At 41.1% G+C, this 21,275-nt stretch overlaps 2 protein-coding genes across 2 annotated transcripts in view; both read left to right on the top strand.

Moving 5' to 3' along the window:
- The window catches only part of NAE1 (NEDD8 activating enzyme E1 subunit 1), a 29,960-nt gene extending 18,273 nt beyond the window's left edge, over positions 1-11,687 (top strand). Inside the window, exons 11-19 of the mRNA XM_017860253.1 lie at positions 796-855; positions 946-1,079; positions 3,763-3,838; positions 4,120-4,159; positions 5,446-5,532; positions 5,907-5,999; positions 8,548-8,662; positions 8,745-8,794; positions 11,451-11,687. Coding sequence (XP_017715742.1) covers positions 796-855; positions 946-1,079; positions 3,763-3,838; positions 4,120-4,159; positions 5,446-5,532; positions 5,907-5,999; positions 8,548-8,662; positions 8,745-8,794; positions 11,451-11,560 — 765 coding nt within the window. The 3' untranslated portion in view covers positions 11,561-11,687. The remainder of the gene's footprint in view (positions 1-795; positions 856-945; positions 1,080-3,762; positions 3,839-4,119; positions 4,160-5,445; positions 5,533-5,906; positions 6,000-8,547; positions 8,663-8,744; positions 8,795-11,450) is intronic.
- A 1,598-nt stretch (positions 11,688-13,285) lies between these two features.
- Positions 13,286-21,275, top strand: part of TERB1 (telomere repeat binding bouquet formation protein 1) — a 52,306-nt gene continuing 44,316 nt past the window's right edge. The window contains exons 1-2 of the mRNA XM_017860229.1: positions 13,286-13,493; positions 13,833-13,911. Coding sequence (XP_017715718.1) covers positions 13,458-13,493; positions 13,833-13,911 — 115 coding nt within the window. The 5' untranslated portion in view covers positions 13,286-13,457. The remainder of the gene's footprint in view (positions 13,494-13,832; positions 13,912-21,275) is intronic.

The following is a 21,275-nucleotide window of genomic DNA, read 5'->3' as shown; positions in this document are numbered from 1 at the left end:
TTTCATTTTTCCACGCAACAGTAGAATTAAAGCCTATGATTTGTATACCTTTTTTTTTTTTTTTTTTGAGACAGGGTCTCACATTGTTGCCCAGGGTAGAGTGCAGTGATGCAGTCACCTGGGTTCAGGTGATCCTCCCACCTCAGCCTCCCAAGTAGCTGGGACCACAAGCATATGCCACCACGCCCAGCTAATTTACTTTTACATTTTGTATAGGCAGGGTCTTCCTGTTTTGTTCAGGCTGATCTCGAACTCCTGGGCTCAACTGACCCTCCCACCTTGGCCTCCTAAATGCTGGGATTATAGGTGTGAGCCATCGTGCTCGGCTTTATACTCTTGATTAATGTATGAAGATCTTGCTAGCAATAAAATTACTTTATAGTTTTAGTTTTTTTCAGAGTGGTTGTCTCAATGGTCACTAATTAGGGTGCAAGGGTTTCCAATTTTTGACAAGATGGAAAATCATGGAATACTACAAGTCTATAATCTGTTTTGTCTTCAGATTTAACTATATAAAATCATTTACTGGGGCCCCTTCTTTACCCCATTTATGGTATAAGAGAATAGGTATTAAATGCTAGCAACAGTGGGCAGGAGAGGTCTTTCTTCCATTCTTTCTTTCCCCATCAAATCTTCATATGGTACTGATTCTAAATAAAATTATAAACAAATCAGAAGTTTGTATTTGATTACAATTTGAGAATTCAAAGAATATATCTGAAGAAATAGCACTGAAAATAAAGATGGGCAAATTCTTAATACTGTGTAAGTAAATGTTTCATGTTCCTTTGTTAGATCCCAAGCAGTATTGAAGATATATTTAATGATGATCGCTGCATAAATATCACCAAACAGGTAACAACAACAAAAGTAAAAACATTGCTGTCTAAACCTTTGGGTCAAAGTAAAACGCCGCTTAATGTTAATTTTTTCTTATTCTTTTAGACTTCATCATTTTGGATTTTAGCTCGTGCCTTAAAGGAATTTGTGGCCAAAGAGGGTCAAGGAAATTTACCTGTTCGAGGCACAATCCCTGATATGATTGCAGATTCAGGCAAATATATAAAACTGCAAAACGTGTATGTCACTGTTTTCAAACTATGTAGTATGCAAAGTCTGATTATATTAGAGATAAATATTTTATCATCCTATCAGAAATCAAATGAAAGTTTATTATAACCTCATTGCTTATAAATAAACTAGGCCAGCTGCAGTGGCTCATGCCTGTAATCCCAACACTTTGGGAGGCCAAGGTGGGAGAATTGCTTGAGTCCAGGAGTTTGAGACCATCCTGGGCAACAGTGAGACTTCCGTCTCTACAAATTGAAAAATTAGGTGGGCATGGTAGCATGTGCCTTTAATTTCAACTACTTGGGAGGCTGAGGCAGAAGGATCTCTTGAGCTCAGGAGTTTGAGGCTGCAGTGAGCCATGATCATGCCATTTCACTTCAGCCTGGGTGACAGAGGAAGACCCTGTTTCAGATAAATAAATAAGTAAAAATAAGCTAAAGAACTTAGGCCAGGCCGGGTGCAGTGCCTCATGCCTGTAATCCCAGCACTTTGGGAGGCTGAGGTGGGCAGATCACAAGGTCAGGAGATTAAGACTATCTTGGCTAATACCGGAAAACCCGTCTCTACTAAAAATCCAAAAAAATTAGCTGGGAGTGGTGGTGGGCGCCTGTAGTCCCAGCTACTTGGGAGGCTGAGGCAGGAGAATAGCATGAACCCGGGAGGTGGAGCTTGCAGTGAGCCGAGATCATGTCACTGCACTCCAGCCTGGGCGACAAAGTAAGACTCTTGTCTCAAAAAAAAAAAAAAAAAAAAAAAAACTTAGGGTGGGCGGGCGGATCACGAGGTCAGGAGATCAAGACCATCCTGGCCAACATGGTGAAACCCTGTCTCTACTAAAAAAAAAAATACAAAAAATTAGCCAGGCATGGTGGTGCATGCCTGTAGTCCCAGCTATTCGGGAGGCTAAGGCAGGGGAATCGCTTGAACCCAGGAGGTGGAGGTTGCAGTGAGCCGAGATCACGCCACTGCACTCCAGCCTGGCAACAGCAAAATTCCACCTCAAAAAAAAAAACAAAAAACAACTTAGGGGTGATTCTTTTTAGGCTCAAAGCAAAATTGAATGGGAAATACAGAATTACCACATATCCCTAGCAGGCAGAGTGTTTTTTTTTCATACCTCATGATAAACTTAATATTTGGTCACTTAACTCTGTGCTATAACAACCTTATGAGAGAGAGAGATACTGTTATTGTCCCCATTTTACACTTGAAGAAACTAAGGTATTGAAAAGGTTACTTATACAAGATCAGATAGCTGGTAAATGGCAGAACCAAGATTTGAACCCCAGAAAACCCAGTACCAGAGCCTGTATTCTTAGCCATGGCCCTATACTGCCTTCTGTTTGTAACTTAAAACCATGAAGTGTTTGATGAATTTTTTATCTTAATGTTTCATAATTTATAGTCTATGACTATAACTAGACACCTTGCTATCCAGGTATCACTAGCCTGAGCCCAGATAGACTATCATAGGGATGGATCTCAATGAATATTACCCTCATATAGTTAGGGCATGGTGCAAAGAATCCATGTCTGCTGGCTTGGTTTCTTTGGGGGCCAAGTAATGTCACATAGAGATGATCTCTGTTCCCCAGACAGATTTCACTCTTTATCATGTCACCATTGAAAGAATGTTGGTTTGTTGTCCTAGCCTAAGAGTTCAACTACTTAAAACTTGGGGAAGGTCAATTGAGGGTAGAAAGAAGTATGACCTTACATGGGAGGTAGTCAGCCTGAACACTAAAGATTTTTAGAGGGTGAAAGGTAAATAGACCTAAAGAAGTTTTATGGCCAGGTGCAGTGGCTCACACCTGTATTCCCAGCACTTTGGGAGGCCAAAGCATGTGGTGAAATGTGCCACAGGGGATGTTCACAGGTATTTTAAATGGTTGAAATTTTCGTTTTCCATGGTCTCAGTGGTATAGATAATTATTGGATAAGGGTTTTTTTTTTCCTCTCATAATAAATGGAGAGTATTTTAAAACTGAATCAGAGGTACAGCATGTTTATCTGTGGCAATGCTAAAAAGGTATGAAGGTCAGTTAATTGAAAATTGTCATTAATACAGTATTTTCAGTTTTTAAATTACTTGAACACAGGAGTTCGAGACCAGCCTGGGCAATGTGGTGAAACTCCGTCTCTACAAAAAGACAAAAATTAGTCAGGCGTGGTAGCGTGTGCCTGAATTTCCAGCTACTTGGGAGACTGAGGTGGGAGGATCATGTGAGTGTGGGAAGTTGAGGCTGCATTGAGCCAGGATTGCACCACTGCACTCCAGCCTGGGCGGCAGAGCGAGATCCTGTCTCAAAAAACAAAAACAAAAGTTTTATATTGGAGATGAACAGTTTTAATGTATTTAACTTTCCTTGGACTTGACTTCCAGGAGGTAAGTCATGTTCTTCAGTAACGTATTTTTTAGGTCCTCTGTCACAGAGCCTAAATCATAGATCCCTCTAGGAGGGCAGTTTTTAAGTTGGGTGCTGTTAGAGGGACCCTGGGTTTTAGTGGGCACTGAGAGTCTGTCACTAACACTGGAAGGATTCCCAGCTACTCATAGGTGCTGTTGATAGCATTTCCCTGGCATAGTCCTGTGTTTTTTCATGAAAAGGAAATAAATTTTTTGTTCATGGTAACAATTTAAATTTTGCTAATTTAAAAATTTGTTAATAATTGTTTTTTGTTCTTTTTCAGTTACCGTGAAAAAGCAAAGAAAGATGCTGCCGCTGTGGGTAGTCATGTTGCCAAATTGCTGCAGTCCATTGGCCAGGTAAGCTTCTGGGCACACTGTGCCCATACAGGCCTGAGCACATAACTCTAGCCAGAAAGGGTTTAGAGACAGAGGGTGTGGCACTAGCTCTGCTTATTTATGGGGAGCTCTCATTTGCCTGCCTAATGGGAGAGCTTGTGATAAGGAAACAAGATATATTTAAAGTGCTCTCCCAGCTCTTGGAGAAAGCCTCCCCATCTCACAGTGATTGGCTTTGTGCCGCACCCTTTGTTAATCTTCTCTTTTAAACTGGAACAGAATCTGTATTTATCTCTTTACAGGCACCAGAGTCCATTTCAGAGAAAGAATTAAAATTACTCTGTAAGTCCCCTTGAATTAATTTCCTTATTTTGCTTGATGGAAATGTGCCACAGGGAATGTTCCCAGGTATTTTGAATTGTTGAAATTTTAAGTTTTCCATGGCCTCAGTGATATAGATAATTATTGGGTAAGGTTTTTTTTTCCTCCCATAATAAATGGAGAGTATTTTAAGACTGAATCAGAGGTAGAGCATGTTTATCTGTGGCAATGCTAAAAAGGCATGATGGTCAGTTAATTGAAAATTGCCATTAATACAGTATTTTCAGTTTTTAAATGTTAAGTAATTTAGGAAATTTTTTTGTCTGAAGACTTTGGATGTGAAATCTTGAGTCACATGTACATTGACAATATTGGTTTAAATACTCATTTTGATCTGTGTTAAATGACTGTAATGGAGTTAAGAATTTTGCCATCTAGTTTCAGAGTGGTTAGGTTCGTAGGAGTCTCTCAGTAACTCCTCAGTAGGCCAAAAGCATTTTCTTTTATTTAAGAGTCAGTTTCAAAATAATCTGTTGTGCATGCCATCTGAAGATTTCTCCCTGTAGCTGCTGCTCCTACGTCCTGTGGAAGTTTATATTTTGCATGCTCCCCATCCTTAAAATAGATTTATCCAAGCTTTCCATTTTATGACTTCTCCACAATGTCTGTTTAGGCTCAGTTTTAATGTTTTCCGCCACAACTAATCTTGCACCTTGTTTGTTCTATTGGACTAATCTTGAATTAGCATTTGTTGTATTAGATTATATACTACTAGATCGAAAGTTTGATGCTAGGTACTTGAACATTTATTATTCTCTTCTACTTTGGGGCATTTTTGAAAATTTCAATAATACAAAGCTTAAAAAAAGTCATTACATATATCAAGAGTACAATTCATAAACCTCTCTCTTTTAGGACTACTTATCCATAATAATGATGAAAACTATTATTTGTAGAGCCATATCAGGCATTGTGCTAGAGATGCACTTTATACAAGGTGTCACATTTAATCCATAGAACAATTCTCAAAGGTAAACAGTATCATCCGCATTTTATGCTTGAAAACTGAGGTTCAGAGAGGCCATCACCTTACTCACTTCTGAACTGGTTGTAGTGCCAGGGATATGAATTTAAGGTGATTTGTGTTCTAGTGCTTTCTCTGCTATTAGAGCCAAGGAGAAAATATTTCTTCACATTCTCATGTCTGAGAAAGGTATACACATAATTCTCTGTTCTTAAAGTCACCTGTGATTGATAATATTCACCTGTCACAGTCATTAATTCCAGAATATCTTTCTTCTGTTCAGGCAGCAATTCTGCATTTCTTCGAGTGGTAAGATGTCGATCCTTAGCTGAAGAATATGGTTTGGATACAATTAACAAGGATGAAATTAGTAAGTATAATAGCCTTCTGATTCTGGGTTAATTTTAATTAATTTAAAAGATATAAATATTTTGCGTAAAATAGTGTTGAGTATATGGTGATGATATAAAAGAGAATGTAAATATTCATATTCTAATTTTATTCTAAGCTTATCTAAGTAATTATAATTTATTATATGAAACTTAATGTATGTATAAAGTAATATTTAGGTCACAGAGTCCATTGTATGATATGTATGAGTTGAAGTCAGTATGTTATTACTTTAGTAGAGATTGTGTGACTCCAACTAATAGTCCTGAAACTCAAGTATATGGGAAATTCAGCCCTTTATTATTTATTATATTGCAAATTAATCAAATTAAACTGAAATTTTTTTCCTTTCAGTTTCTAGCATGGACAATCCAGATAATGAAATAGTATTGTACTTAATGTTACGGGCTGTTGATAGATTTTATAAACAACATGGTAGATACCCAGGTAAGAATAGCAATTGAATTACCAGATATAATAAATCTTCAATAAAATATTTAAATTGAAAGTGTTCTCAGGGTATTTATAATAGTGTTGCTTGAATTTCACATTGTAAACAGATTACACCCCAAACGTTCCCCAGTGAGGAAAAATACCTTTTGTTTTTTAAGTTTAACTATTTGCAAAATAGTGTTCAATTCTAAACTATTATAGGGGGATGTTGGTTGAATATATATATAGAAGAAAGCTTTTTTCTGTCATTTTCCATAGTTTGCTACTAAGACTCTCACTGAGTTTAATTTAGTGGAATAGGAAAGCCACGAGAAATATGCTGGCCAGGCATAGTATGGTGGCTTACACCTGTAATGCCAGCACTTTGGGAGACTGATTCAGGCAGATTGCTTGAGCCCAAAATTCAGGCAGATTGGAGACCAGCATGGGCAACATGGTGGAACCCCATCTCTACTGAAGATACAAAAAGTTAGCCAGACATGGTGGTGTGCACTTGTAGACTCAGCTACTCGGGAGGGTGAGGTGGGAGGATCACCTGAGCCTGGGAAGTTGGGGCCACAGTGAGTTGTGATTGTGCCACTGCACTCCAGCCTGGGTGACCGTGGTGAGACTCTGTCTCAAAAAAAAAAAAAGTATGCTCGTAATTTCTGAACTCAAGAATTCTGAAGATGTAGGAATTTGTTTGTTTAGTATTTGTTTGTTTAGTATCTACTTTTTCTCTTCAGTGAATGTAGTCATTGGAGAATTGGCATAATCTCAAAGATCTGAGGTTGCTCAGAATATTTCTGTTTGGGATGATAATTTTAATTGTACAGGATTATTGCATAGCAACACATTCTAGGAGGATCATAAAACCTGCTGCTCCATCTCATGCAGTGTGTCTCCAGAGTTAATAGTCTTTTTTTTTTTTTTTTTTTTTTCTTTTTTGAGGCGGAGTCTCGCTCTGTGGCCCAGGCTGGAGTGCAGTGATGGAATCTCAGCTCACTGCAACCTCCGCCTCCTGGGTTTAAACAATTTTCCTGCCTCAGCCTCCCGAGTAGCTGGGATTATAGGCGCCCGCCACCTCGCCTGGCTAATTTTTGTATTTTTAGTAGAGACAGGGTTTCACCATGTTAGCCAGGCTGGTCTTGAACTCCTGACCTCAAGTGATCCTCCTGCCTTGGCCTCCCAAAGTGCAGGGATTACAGGCATGAGCCACTGTGCCTGGCCCAGAGTTTATAGCCCTAATGAGCAAGCTAACTAGAAGAAACAAAAAAGAATAAACACCAAATATGTATTGCTTTATTTATATTATTTGATTAGAATTTATTTCAGTTATCTATTGCATAACAAACCACTTCAAAACTTAGTGGTTTAAAACAATAAATAGTGTCGTGATTTTGTGGATTGCCTGGTCTCAGGCAGTTCTCCTTGAGGAGGCATGCAGTTGCTTGATGCCTGGGGGTGGAGTCATTCTGAAGGCTTAACTGACTGAGTTAGACATGCAAGAAGACATTTTTACTCATGTAACTAGCCCCTTAGTCAGAACAGTGGGATGGTCAGGTATCTCTCTTCAGGTGGCTAGCTTGGACTTCCTTTTAGCATGTCAGTTGGCTTCTGCAGTTACCATTCCAAAAAACCCAAGCGGAAGTTACAGGGCTTTTTATGACCTAGGTTGGAAGTCATACAGCATCACTTATGCGCTAAGTAACTTAATCTCTCTGTGCCTTAGTTTTCTCTTCTATGCATGGAGATAACGATACCTACTTCATAGGACTGTTTTGAGAATTCAATTAATATATATATAAGGTCCTTAGAACAGTGTCCAGAATCTGTTAATGCTCAATAAATGTGACCTATTATTGGCGAGGCATGGTGGCTCATGCCTGTAATCCCAGCACTTTGGGAGGCCAAGGTGGGTGGATCACTTGAGGCCAGGAGTTCGAGAGCAATGTAGCCAACACTGAAACTAAAAATAGAAAAGATTAGCTGTGTGTGGTGGCGCACTCCTGTAGTCCCAGCTTCTTGGGAAGCTGAGGCATGAGAATCATTTGAACCCGGGAGGCAGAGGTTGCGTGCGGTGAGCCGAGACTGCACCACTGCACTTTAGCCTAGGTGACAGCAAGACTCTCTCTCAAAAGAAAAAAAAAGTTACCTATTATTAATAGCTTTATGTCCTCAGTGTCATTTATCATTTAGTCTTTTAGAATTGGAGAATAACTTTTATAAAGGGTATAAGTAGGACATTACTTTCTCATTCATTAAGGTCTTCTATCAAATAATTATTAAGCACTGTGTGCCAGATGCTCTTCTAGACAGTAAGTATGATGCAGTTAACAAAGATTTAATTAAATTCAAATTTTTACTAGGTTTTAGTTGGTCTCTGATTATAGGTTTGTGATATTTGCAAATATTGGTCTCATACTTTGTTATTTTGGTTCTTCAGTTTCATACATATTTTGACTAGAACATCTGAAACTAGGAGTTGTTTCCTTTAAATAAAGGAGTTGGCCATTAATTTTCGATCACATTTATTTTAATGAAAACTAACTTTTATTTTTAGGGGTATCTAACTATCAAGTTGAAGAAGATACAGGAAAGTTGAAGTCTTGTCTCACTGGCTTCCTTCAGGAATATGGTTTATCTGTAATGGTGAAAGATGATTATGTCCATGAATTGTGAGTATTTTTTAGGGTATCTAGGAGATGATTCCACACCTGTCATAAGGCTAATCAAAATTCATGTCTCTGTGATCTCTAGTTGCCGATATGGAGCTGCTGAGCCACATAGCATTGCTGCGTTCTTGGGGGGTGAGTTCCATATATGAGAAGGCTCACCTGTTGTTACATAGTACAGTTACTATTTTAATACGAAATTGTGTCGTCTAGCTATTTTAATTAGGGAGGTCAGTGAAGCAGGATGTTATATTTCTTTTTTTTTTTTGAGACACAGTCTCACTGTTTTGCCCAGGTTGGAGTGTATTGATGCCATCATAGCTCGCTGCAACCTCAACTCCTGGGCTCAAGTGATCTCTCGCCTCTGCCTCCTGAATAGCTGGGACTACAGGCATGTGCCAGCGAGTCTGGCTAATTTTTCAATTTTTTGTAGAGACAGGGCTCCACTATGTTGCCCAGGTTAGGATACTTATTCAGTTGCCTCTATACTGGTCTCCCTGCCTTCCATCTCTCCCACTGCCATCCAACTTAAACTCCTTAAGAGTCATTAATCCTTCTAAAGCATAGCTCTGATTGTGTCCTTTTACGAACCGTCTGCCCCACCAATACACACACACTCTACGACAGTCCTTCAAGCAAGTCCAGGGACCTTGGCTTGATGTTAAAAATCCCTGTGTTTTAGTTCCACTCAGCCTTTCTAGCCTTGATTTTATCATATTACTTGCTTTCCCCGCAGGCATGCCCTTTGATTTCCTGCTCCTAGATCTTTGCTCCTCTGGACCTATTTGCCTTAAAAATATGTTTTTCTGCATGTCCAAAACCTACATGTTCCACAAGACCAAACTCAAAATGACGTGTCTTTCATAGAAGCTCCCTTACTTCCCTCCCTCACTCTACTTCCCCCTTGTCTTAGTCACTTTGGGCTTAGTAACAGAATATCATAGACTTATAAACAACAAAAATTTGTCACAGAGTTCTGGAGGCTAGAAGTCTGGGATCAGGGTGCCAGCATGGTCAGGTCTGGTGAGTGCCCATTTCCTGGTTCATAGACAGCTCTCTCTTCTGTATTCTCACATAGTGAAAAAAAAAAAAAAAAAATGGCAAGAGAAGTCTCTGGGGTTTCTTATTAGGGCACTAAACCTATATTCATGAAGGTTCTACGCTCTTGACCTAATCACCTACCAAAGGCCCTATCCTCATACAATTACACTGGGGGTTAGGATTTCAACATGAATTTGAGGGGGAAACGAACCATTCAGTCTGTAACACCCCTCAAAAAAATATTACTCTTCTGTCTGTGATCTCCTATAGACTGAGCTATTAGCTTGTGGCATTTTCCTTCTAGATGTTGAATGTTTTAAAGGCAGACTTAGGTTTGATTAATATTTGAAGTGTTCAAAATGTGAATGAATCATATAGACCTAAGAAAACGATTTTCTAAGCAAATCCAAAATAAAGCTTGATTCAGAATAATTTATTTTAAACTAAAACCAAGTAGTCTCTTGTGCCAAAATAGCAAAGTTAACTGCCAATTCACAGAAAAGGGCAAATTATTATTTATTCAGATTCAGTCCAGAATCTAAGAAGAGGTATAGCCGGATAGATGGACTGGATGACTTGCCAATAGCAGAAAAAAGTATAAATTGAAGGTTTTTTGTGTTTTTGTTTTTTACTTCTATGCATTCTGTAATCATTTTGCACAGTGCCATTATATCCCTTCACTTCCTTCAGGTTTTATTCAAATGCTGTCTTCTCTGTGATGCCATCCCTGACTCCCCTATTTAAAAGATGAACCCCTCCTCTTGTATTTATATCCCCCTTATTTGCTTTTTCTCCTTAGCACCTATGGTCAGTTGACATACTACACATTCTATTTATTTGTAAATTATCTCTCTCTTGCTGCTAAAAAGTAGCATGAGGGTAAGTGGATCTTTCTGTCTTTTTCTTACTGTAACCCTACTGCCTAGAACAGTATTTGGTGCACAGTAGTCTCAAATTCTATGCAGTTGGCCGAGTGCAGTGGCTAATGCTTGTAAGGCCTCCGTTTTGGGAGGCTGAGGTGGGCGCATCACTTCAGGTTAGGAGTTCGAAACCAGCCTGGCCAACATGGTGAAACCCTATCTCTACTAAAAATGCAAAAATAAATAGCCAGGTGTGGTAGCAGGTGCCTGTAATCCCAGCTACTCAGGAGGCTGAGGCAAGAGAAGCATTTGAACCTGGGAGGAAGAGGTTGCAGTGAGCCAAGATCACACCACTGCACTCCAGCCTGGGCGACAGAGTGAGACTCGTCTAAAAAAAAAAAGGAAAAATTCTATCCAGTCCATGAATATTTGGGAGAGAGGAATGTTCAGGTTATAGAAGATGCACAACTTTTTTTCTTAGTAGTTTTTTTGTTTTGAGTAAATATAGCAGTCTGGCGATATTTAGTATAGATCCTTCCTAAATTACAAATGCATTCAGAACAAATATACCTTTCTCCTTTTTTATTATAAAACAGATACAAGGTAAAATTCAAATGCAGCAGTAGGGTGTCCTTTGAGAATCTTTTATGCCTGTGTGTATTCTTTAAAGTTTGGTCAACCACACTACTGCTTAGATTTCCTTTAATAACAAAAAGAATTACAGGCTTTTATGTTGATATGACTCAGTAAGCTAAATGCATCTGTTTTGGGTCACTTTCAAACACCTTTGCTTTTGAAAAGGAAAGGTTTCTTTACAGAATTGAGTATTTTTATATAACTCTTGAAGTTCACTCTCTTCAGAAATTTGCTTTTCTCCTTTTTCCTTTCAGGAGCTGCTGCTCAAGAGGTCATCAAAATAATCACCAAACAATTTGTAATTTTTAATAATACTTACATTTACAGTGGCATGTCACAAACTTCAGCAACTTTCCAGTTGTAGAGTAAGCACCTTAGGTGGTGTGTTAATGATTGAAACTGTAATTGCCTTCGGGTTGTGCTTTAGTCTGTAAAATTCTAAAGGAGAGCTGCTAAATTGTTTTCTTAATAAACATTTTTCTCATTTGTAATAATGTAGTCTTGTGCTTTGTGGGGAGGGGAAAGGAGACAGTCATTTTCCTAGAAAATGAATCCTATCCATTTCTCATTGAGCATCAATACTGACTTGCTATTTCAAAGTTACTTATCATAGATTATCCTTGTGTTTTATTAGAGATAGTTAAAAAAATTTTTTTTCTTACCATCTTCAATAATGAATTTAAGCCATGTGCAGATGTTAGCTATGGACATTTTAGGACCATCATCATTTGTTAAAACGAATAGAATTTAAAAAGAAATTATTTCTGGATATGTAGTTTTCCCAGAAAACAAGACCATCCCCTTGTATGTAGTATTATCTTAAAGTTTTGGCTGCCTAACCTACTTCTTGAAATTTTATGGGGTCGGCCGGGCGCGGTGGCTCAAGCTTATAATCCCAGCACTTTGGGAGGCTGAGACGAGGGGATCACGAGGTCAGGAGATCGAAACCATCCTGGCCTACACGGTGAAACCCCGTCTCTACTAAAAAATACAAAAAACTAGCCAGGCGAGGTGGCGGGCGCCTGTAGGCCCAGCTACTCGGGAGGCTGAGGCAGGAGAATGGCGTCAACCCGGGAGGCGGAGCTTGCAGTGAGCTGAGATCCGGTCACTGCACTCCAGCCTGGGTGACAGAGCGAGACTCCGTCTCAAAAAAAAAAAAAAAAAAAAATTTTATGGGGTCATTCCACTCATATATGCTCTGAAATTTAGTCACATGGGACTAATAGCATTCACCAGCATTTTAGAGGGCAAAAAAAGGAAGTGGTAGATGCAAACGGAGTGGAAATCCAGAATCCAGAAGTAGGGGCAGTGCCCGGTTTTTGACTTGATGTATTAATACTTAGGGCTGAGGAACGTGGTCCGTGGTTCATGACTCTTAATATCTAAGGCCACTAACCTGCTGCAGCTGTCTCTGAGGCCAGCGTCTCCTGAGAACCTGTTAGATATACTAGGGTACCTCACAGGGACTTGGTTTTCCAGACCCTAATGTGTCAGCCATTCTTTGGCTGTTCTTCACTGTATCGGGGACCTTCCCCTCGCCTTCATCGCCTAGCAGTCCCATGGGCTGCATTTTACGGCGGAAGAGGCAAGGGACAGGCCTAGGCCTCGGCCCCACTCTGATCCTTTGGTCCGAGTGCAGATAAGTCCACCTGGACTGAACTCCGGAAGTCCCCCGGTGAGGTGGCGGCCTGGCTGCCTTGGTGGGGCTGCGGTGACCATTAGCGAGGTGCCCAGCAAAAGGGAGGACGCACAGCGCACAGCACAGATGCCAGGTGGAAGGGAGGTGGGGGCTTCGCCGCCCCGTGCCTCGCGTTTACTGTCCCATAGCGAGGCCTCGTCAACCACATGCACAGTCCCCTAATTTTGGGGCTAATGCTCCTCTGAGGTAAAACCCTAAAACCGGGGCGGTAAGATTACATTTCTCTTTCAAATTGTAGCTTTCTTAAAAATCTTGCATCCTGGACAGGGGCCACCCTATTGCCCTAGGCAACCTGGGGCACCCGCGGAAGCGTTAAGGCTCCGTGCAGGGGCGGTGGGCGTGCCGGCCGGAAGTCCCTCCCACGGACGTGGGCCTGGGACTGCTGGGCGGGAAACCCTAGCGGGCGTCGTGGCAGGTGGGCGGTGATGAAGAAAGGGCGGAAGCCTCCGCTTGAGGGTATTCGCCAAGGCCTCCGCTCCCGCGTGTTGGGCCCAGCCCTGCCTTACTGCGCTTGGAAACTCCGTATGTTGGCGCCTGTAGAAGGCGGGTTGGGCCGGCCAGGATGTCTTACCGTCCCGTCAGGCCCTTCTTAGCTCACGTGAGGAGAAGGGTCGAGTTGGGGGAACGGGGCCTTTATGAGCAGGTGCCAGGCCCCAGCTGTTGTCCCCACAGCCTTTGGCGGGAAGAGACAGTTATCACGAACCATTTAGAGGCGTGTAGAGCCTGGCAGTATTAGCCCCTATTTCACTTCTGACTCCCCAGGCGCCTCCCGTGGTGACTTTGATGTGTGGAGAGGGTGGGACCCACCGTTGAGGTCGTTTCTCAGAGCCAGGGCCGGGCTGCATGTCCCACAGCACCTGAGCGGGGAGGGCCTGCTGAGCGGGCTGATGGCTCTCGAGCGGCCCGCGCCGCTCACCAGTGCCCTGCTCCCGCGCAGGACTCCCGCGAGCCGTGGTCAGAGAGGAGCCTGGAGGGGCCACCTAAGCTCTGCACAAGGAATTCCTCCAACTCTGTAGGTGAGTCGGCCGCGGGCTGAATGGGCAGGAAGCCGGACGGGGTGAGCGCTCCCGCCTTGGAAAGGTTACGTGTCTGTTACCTGTGGAACCCGGGAGGAGGCCTTGAGGATTTATGCTCTGGGCTCGGGGGGATCCTATTGCAGAGCCGGCTGACTCCGGATACCCACAGTGCGTTTTCTGGGACCTGAATGACTGTTCTCTTGACCCGTTTAAACGATCGAAAACAAATTTGCCCTTTCTCTCGTGCGTCTTCTTTAGAGGGTATTTTCGCTGTATATAATTACAAGCTGGGTATCAGCTGACAACAATTTAGTGGTGGGATTATCAGCTCTGCCAGCCTTACACAGAAAGATGCCATTTATCTTTCTGATATATTGGGATAATATTTCGATTTCAAAAAGGTTTCTTGGCCTGGTGTGGTGGCAGTCGCCTGTAATCCCAGCTACTCGGGAGGCTGAGGCAGGAGAGTCGCTTGAACCCGGGAGGCGGAGGTTGCAGTGAGCCAAGATGGCGCCACTGCACTCCAGCCTGAGCGACACAGCCAGACTGTCTCAAAAAAATTTTTTTCTTTCTTTTTATTTATTTATTTAGAGACAGGGTCTCCCTCCATCATCCAGGTTGGAGTGCAGTGGCATTATGTCGGCTCACTGTAACCTTCATCTCCTGGGCTCAAGGGATCATCCCACTTCAGCCTCCCAAATAGCTGGGATTACAGGTGCGTGACCACGCCCAGCTACTTTTTGTACTTTTCCTTGGTAGAGATGGGGTTTTACAATGTTGGCCAGGCTGGTCTCCAACTCCTGGCCTGAAGTCTTCTGCCCACCTCGGCCTCCCAAACTGCTGGGATTACAGGCGCGAGCCACCACGCCCAGCCCCTCAAAAGCTTTTGGTATACATTTTGTAAATCAAGTAAACGAGTAATATTCAGCTACTTTTCTTATTGCAATTTGGATTTGAGTTTACTGTTTTGCGGAGTGGGCTGAGTGAAACGTGTAAGTGGGAGAGGTTCTCTCTGTCATCCAGAAAAAAATCCTTTTTTTCCTGTGAGAATACAGTAAAGAATTTTGAAATCTTGTTTGTGACAGTACATATATTCACTAAATTACTAAAAGCACTTCATAATCTGCTTTATATGGCAGATGCTTTTGTTCTTGAGAATATGCTTGTTTATAATTTTAAATATAATTTTGTGATTATCAATCCCTTGAAAGTTATAACTTATCCTTTGCTATGGGTGTTTGTAAGCACTTCTCAAGTAAATAGATGACTTGTATTAATGCTACCAAGTACTTGGCAAACTCTTTTTGTGCAAAGTAACCATTTATAAGAAGAAAGTATAAAAACAAAGGGAGAAAAGAGTGTGAGTGGTCAGTTTTAATTTCAAAGCATTTAGGTTTAAAAGTTATACATTACGCCTCATAGGCCAGGCACGGTGGCTCAGCCTGTAACCCCAACACTTTTGGAGGCTGAGGCGGGTGGATCACCTGAGGTCAGGAGTTCGAGACCAGCCTGGCCAACATAGTGAAACCCTGTCTCTACTAAAATTACAAAAATTAGCCGGGCGTGGTGGTGCGTGCCTGTAATTCCAGCAATTCCAGCCACTCAGGAGGCAGAGACAGGAGAATTGCTTGAACCCGGGAGGTGGAGGTTGCAGTGAGCTGAGATCACACCACTGCACTCCAGCCTGGGCAACAGAGTGAGACTCTGTCTGGAAAAAAAAAAAATTATACATACCCCTCTTAAAAATTATATTAAAAGCAGAATAGATTGGATAATTAAAATTAAGGATATAGTCCTTAAAGTTGTCCATGAAACAAAAACATCCATATATGATAACAGTTTTCCATTTTCTGAAGAGTTCATTTTTTTTAAATCTAGTAATCTTTTCCAAATCTTAACCCATTTGTTGAAAAGCAATATGTATTTATGTACAGGAGACAGTATAAGAGTGGTTAAGAGTGTAAGCCCTGGCCTGATTTTCTTGGTTCCTGTTTTAACTCTGGCACTTACTAGCAATTTGAAGTTAGTCAAATTATTTGCCCTCTCCTCATGTATCTTCATCCTTATAATTCCCTCATAAGGTTATCGTGGAGACGAAAAAGAATATTCATAAGGTGTAAAGAACAGAGTCTAGCTTCAATAGGCATTTACTGAATTTTAAAAGCTGTTATTATTATAAAAATTGTGAAAATAGAAAATAGTGGGATAAAACCCATAGAACCACCAACTAAAGACAAGTGTTAATATGTCATCTTTCTAGCCAGTCTTATTTTATGTTTACCTCTAATTTGGATCATACTGTAGATTAAATTGAGTCTTGCTATTTTTGGTTAACTTTGTAACATAAGCATTCTTCTTTGCTATTGAACATTTCTAGTAAATGTGAATATTCTTGTAATAATATCCTATCTTGTGGACTTATACCTACTTCTATTTTAATGTAATATTTAGGTTAAAAAATGGGCCAAGCATGGTGACTCATGCCTCTAATCTCAGCACTTTGGGAGGCCAAGACGGGAGGATCTCTTGAAGCCAGGAATTCAAGACGAGACTGGGCAACACAGCAAAACCCCTGCCTCTACAAAAATATTTAAAAATTAGCTGGGTGTGGTGTTGTGTGCCTGTAGACTCACCTACTCGGAATGCTGAGGCAGGAGGATCACTTGAGCCTAGGAGTTTGAAGCTGCAGTGAGCCAAGATCATGCCACTGCACTACAGCCTGGGTGACAGATTGAGACCCTGTCTTAAAAAAAAAAAAAAAGGCAAAAATAATATACCTGTACATTTGTATAGTACTTTATAAAAGATTTTACATTTGTTATTTCTTTAAACATTTCTTTGTGCTTAAGAATTTTTTTTTTTCTTTTGAGACAAGGCCTTGCTCTATAAATGGATAATTGGATATCTCTCTTTAACAACATAGTGTTGGAATAAATAAGAATTTTAGAGTTCTGTGAATCGTGATTTGTTGCTCTAAGTTAACTGGACTCTGAGGCATTTTTTCTAACTAATCAGTTTAGCATTTTAAAGTAGGGTATGTGAGAGGTCATACCAGAGTTGCCAGTTATTTTAAAAATGGTTCTAGGCTGGGCATGGCGGCTCAAGTGTGTAATCCCAGCACTTTGAGAGACTGAGGTGGGTGGATTGCTTGAGTTCAGGAGACCAGCCTGGACAGCATAGTGAGATGCCATCTCACTATACCATGTCAAAAATAAACATGGGTTGTTAATTTAGTATTTAGCTTGTGAAGAGAAAGGCCAATCTAAAGTGTATGTGTGTGTGTTTTATAAACCTCTCATAGGTAAGAGGAGTCCCTAATCTGAAACTATGAGATGAAGATTTCCATGAAGAAAATAAGAAAGTGGGGGCTGGGTGTGGGAGCTCACACCTGTAAACTCAGCACTTTGGGAGGCTGAGATGTGTGGATTGCTTGAGACCAGGAGTTTGTGACTAGCCTGGGCAACATGGCAAAACCCCATCTCTACAAAATTAGCCAAGTGTGGTGGCACGTGCCTGTAGTTTCAGCTACTCTGGAAGCTGACGTGGGAGGATCACCTGAGCCTGGGAGGTCAAGGCTGCAGTAAATCGTTATCAAGCCACTGCACTCCAGCCTGGGCGTCAGAGTGAGACCCTGCTGTCTCAAAAAAAAAAAAAAAAAAGAAGGGAATGGGACCAGTTAAGAGGTCCAGTTAGATCCAGTCACCCATTCATTTGCTTAATAAAATTTCTTGAATGCGTATAGTGCTTAAAAATGCCAGATATGTTTGTTTATGTTTTAAAATGTAATTATTGTAACAACTCTGTGAAATAGGAATATCATTTCTGTTTTACAGATGAGGATACAGAGCCTCAAATAATTTAATCAACCTGCTTGATAGCACACATCTAATAAGTTGCAGATTCAACTTATTAACTAAATTAATTAAATTTAATTATTATTTTAAAAGTTGTAATTCCCTGGTCTTTTGGCTTCAGGAAAACAATTTTTCCCACCCATTTGTGCTTATATCTTTGCTGTTCTCAAACATTGATTTAAGTTGAGAAAATACCTTTATCTTATAGACGAAATATAAGGAAAAAGAATATAGACAAGCATGGAAAGTGAAGACACAAAGAAAACACAAGGTGAGAAATTGATGAATCATATATCTGCAATTAGTTTTGTATTGGTAGGATGTACTGTAGATTATTTGACAGGATTCAGGAAGTGAAAGAATCATTCAGCCATTTACATAAATATTGAGCACTACTTTGTGCCTGTCACATAATTTCTGGCTTCAGGAAACTGACATTCTAATGGGAAAAGACATATTGACAATTAGAATTTCACGTGATAGTTGATTTAATGTCAGTGTATACAAGAATAATGGGAACCTGAGAGGACCACCATCAAAGGATGCCTGAAGGTACGGATTTCAGAATTGTTCCCAGAAAGATGGAAACTGAATCCATGGGCATGGAGGAGGTTAACCAGGGAGAAAAGGATGGAGAATAGTGTTCATTAATACACACTGTCATATAAGGTTTTAGCTGAGGAAGAGAGCCCCTAAAAAAAGTCTGAGAAAACATTTCAAAAGGTGGAAAGAGAGTCAGGAGTGTGGTATCTTTGAAATAGAACCTTAAGAGAATGCTTCATGAGAAAGAGGTTGCTTAAGAGCCTAAAATGTCAAATGTCACAGCTGAGGACTGAATTTTCCACTGCATTTTGCATTTAGGATGTGATATGTTAACGGTAAACTTAATAGATTTTAACCAGATTGCAGTCTGTTTATATTTGAGTGGAAAATTAAGATCTGAAGACACACAGTATGAATTGCTTACTCTTTAAGAGCTTGACTAAAGATATATGATCAGCCAGGTGTAGTGGCTCACTCCTATCATTCCAGCACTTTGGGAGGTCAAAGTGGGGGTCACTTGAGCCCAGGAGTTTGAGTCCAAACCGGGCAACACAGTGAGACCTCATCTCTACAAAAACAATTAAAAATTAACTAGGCGTGGTGGTACACACTTGTAGTGCCAGCTACTTGGGAGGCTGAGGTGGGAGGATCACTTCAGCCTGGGAGGTCAAGGCTACAGTGAACCATGATCGCACCACTGCACTTAAGCCTTGGTGACAGAGCAAGACCCTTTTATTCATTCATAAATAAATAAATAGTAAGATATACGGCAGTAGCTAGAGGAAAGTTGTAATGTCAAGAAAGTGTTATAAAAGACAGGAGAATTTCTGAAGAGGGAACGGAGATTCTGGAGAGGGAGAAGTTGAAAACTGGAGAGATAAGAGATAACTGTTGGTGATTCCCCTCTCAAACCATTTATAAAACCTCTAACTTCAGTCCCACATCTCACTCTCTTCCATTTTAAGTCTTTAGGTTGCTCCCAGAAGTAGACTGTGAGATAAAGATTTGAGTGCAAGTACCTTTTTTCAGAAAGTGATCCCAGGAAACACTAGCTGGAAAGTGGGGAAATGAGACAGGAGAAAGAAGACAGAGAATATGTTATCAAATAAGTTATTATTATGGGTAACTGGAGCTTAAGCCCACTGGGAAACTCTGTGAGCCAGTTTAGAGTCATGTCCCTGAGAGTCATCCCAGCCAAGGGGTGAAGAGTATTTATCTATCAGCTCCCATCAGTCAATTGTTTAGCAACAGGGTGAAGTGGTATCTAATTGTGGTTTTGATTTGCATTTGCCTAATGACCAGTGAATGTTGAGCATCTTTTCATATACTTATTGGCAATCTATCTTCTTTGGACAGATGTCTATTTAAATCCATTCCGCACTTTAGATTGTGATTTTAGTATTACGTTTTAAGAATTCTTTATCTGTTCTGAACACAAGCCCCCTATTTATTTGGATAACAGATTTTCAGATTTTTTTTTCTAGACTGGGCTGTTGTTCTGTGTTCTCGATAGTGTCTTTCGAGGTATAAAGGTTTACAATTTTAAGTCCAGTTTATCAAATTTTCTTTGATTGCTTGTGTTTTTTGTATTCACTTCAGTATTTGCTTGTTTATTTTATTCAGGAGTTACTGAAGGAACTAGGTTATTTTGCCTAGAGAAGATAAAAACCAAGGTGAAATATGATAGTTGTGATGTCAGGAGATGCTTTGGCTGGGAAGGGAAGGGTTATGACAGGAGATATCAAAAGTATGAGAAAGGCATACAGAAGGGAATGGAGGAGTATGTAAAGAAGTTTCTTGCAGACCAGGCGTGGTGGCTCACGCTTGTAATCCCAGCACTTCGGGAGGCCGAGGCGGGAGGATGGCTTGAGCTCATGAGTTCGAAACCAGCCTGGGCAACATGGCAAAACCCCGTTTATACAAAAACTACAAAAATTAGCCAGGTGTGGTTAATTTTGTATTCCTGGCTACTCAGGAGGCTGAGGTGGGAGGATCCCTTGAGCCCAGGAGGTTGAGGCTGCAGTGCCCTGTGGTTGCACCACTTCACTCCAGCCTGAGCAATAGAGTAAGACCCTGTCTCAAAAGAAAATAAAAGTCTCTTGTATCCTACCTGCATTGTGCCTAGAACTGAAAATCATTATGCTCCATCACAGATTTTCAGCATGTTGTTGATGTGGCTTATTGGTATCCATAGAGTCAAACTTACCTTCTTATGGTGTCTGTTAGTGTACAAAATGATAAATAATTATTTGCTATTGCTAAAAACATCTTAGTGATAACCTTTGTACTGTGGTTTTCACTAACAAATTTTGTCATGAATTATTTCATTGAAACAAATTGACATTTGAATTTCTTTCAAGAGTGAGACTATGGGCCGAGCGCGGTGGCTCACGCCTGTAATTCCAGCACTTTGGGAGGCCGAGGTGGGCGGATCACGAGGTCAGGAGATCGAGACCATCCTGGCTAATACGGTGAAACCCCGTCTCTAGTAAAATACAAAAAATTAGCCGGGCGTGGTGGCGAGCGCCTGTAATCCCAGCCACTGGGAGGCTGAGGCAGGAGAATGGCATGAACCCAGGAGGTGGAGCTTGCAGTGAGCCCAGATCGTACCACTGCACTCCTGCCTGGGCAACAGGGCGAGACTCCGTCTCAAAAAAAAAAAAAAAGAGTGAGACTATGGCCAGGCGCAGTAGCTCATGTCTATAATCCCAATGCTTTGGGAGGCCAAGGCAGGTGGATTGCCTGAGCTCAGGAGTTCGAAACCACCCTGGGCAACATGGTGAAACCCTGTCTCTACTAAAATACAAAAAAATTAGCCGGGTGTTGTGGTGCGCACCTGTAATCCCAGCTACTTGGGAGGCTGAGGTGGGAGAATTGCTTGAACCTGGGAGGCAGAGGTTGCAGTGAGCCAAGATTGTGCCACTGCACTCCAGCTTGGGTGACAGAGTGAGACTCCATCTCAAAAAA

The sequence above is a fragment of the Rhinopithecus bieti genome, unplaced genomic scaffold (assembly GCF_001698545.2).
Source record: "Rhinopithecus bieti isolate Rb0 unplaced genomic scaffold, ASM169854v2 scaffold_53422, whole genome shotgun sequence".
NCBI classification, from domain to species: Eukaryota; Metazoa; Chordata; class Mammalia; order Primates; family Cercopithecidae; genus Rhinopithecus; species Rhinopithecus bieti.
The sequence above is the reverse complement of the archived record's forward strand: the minus strand, read 5'-3'. Positions and strand labels throughout refer to the sequence as shown.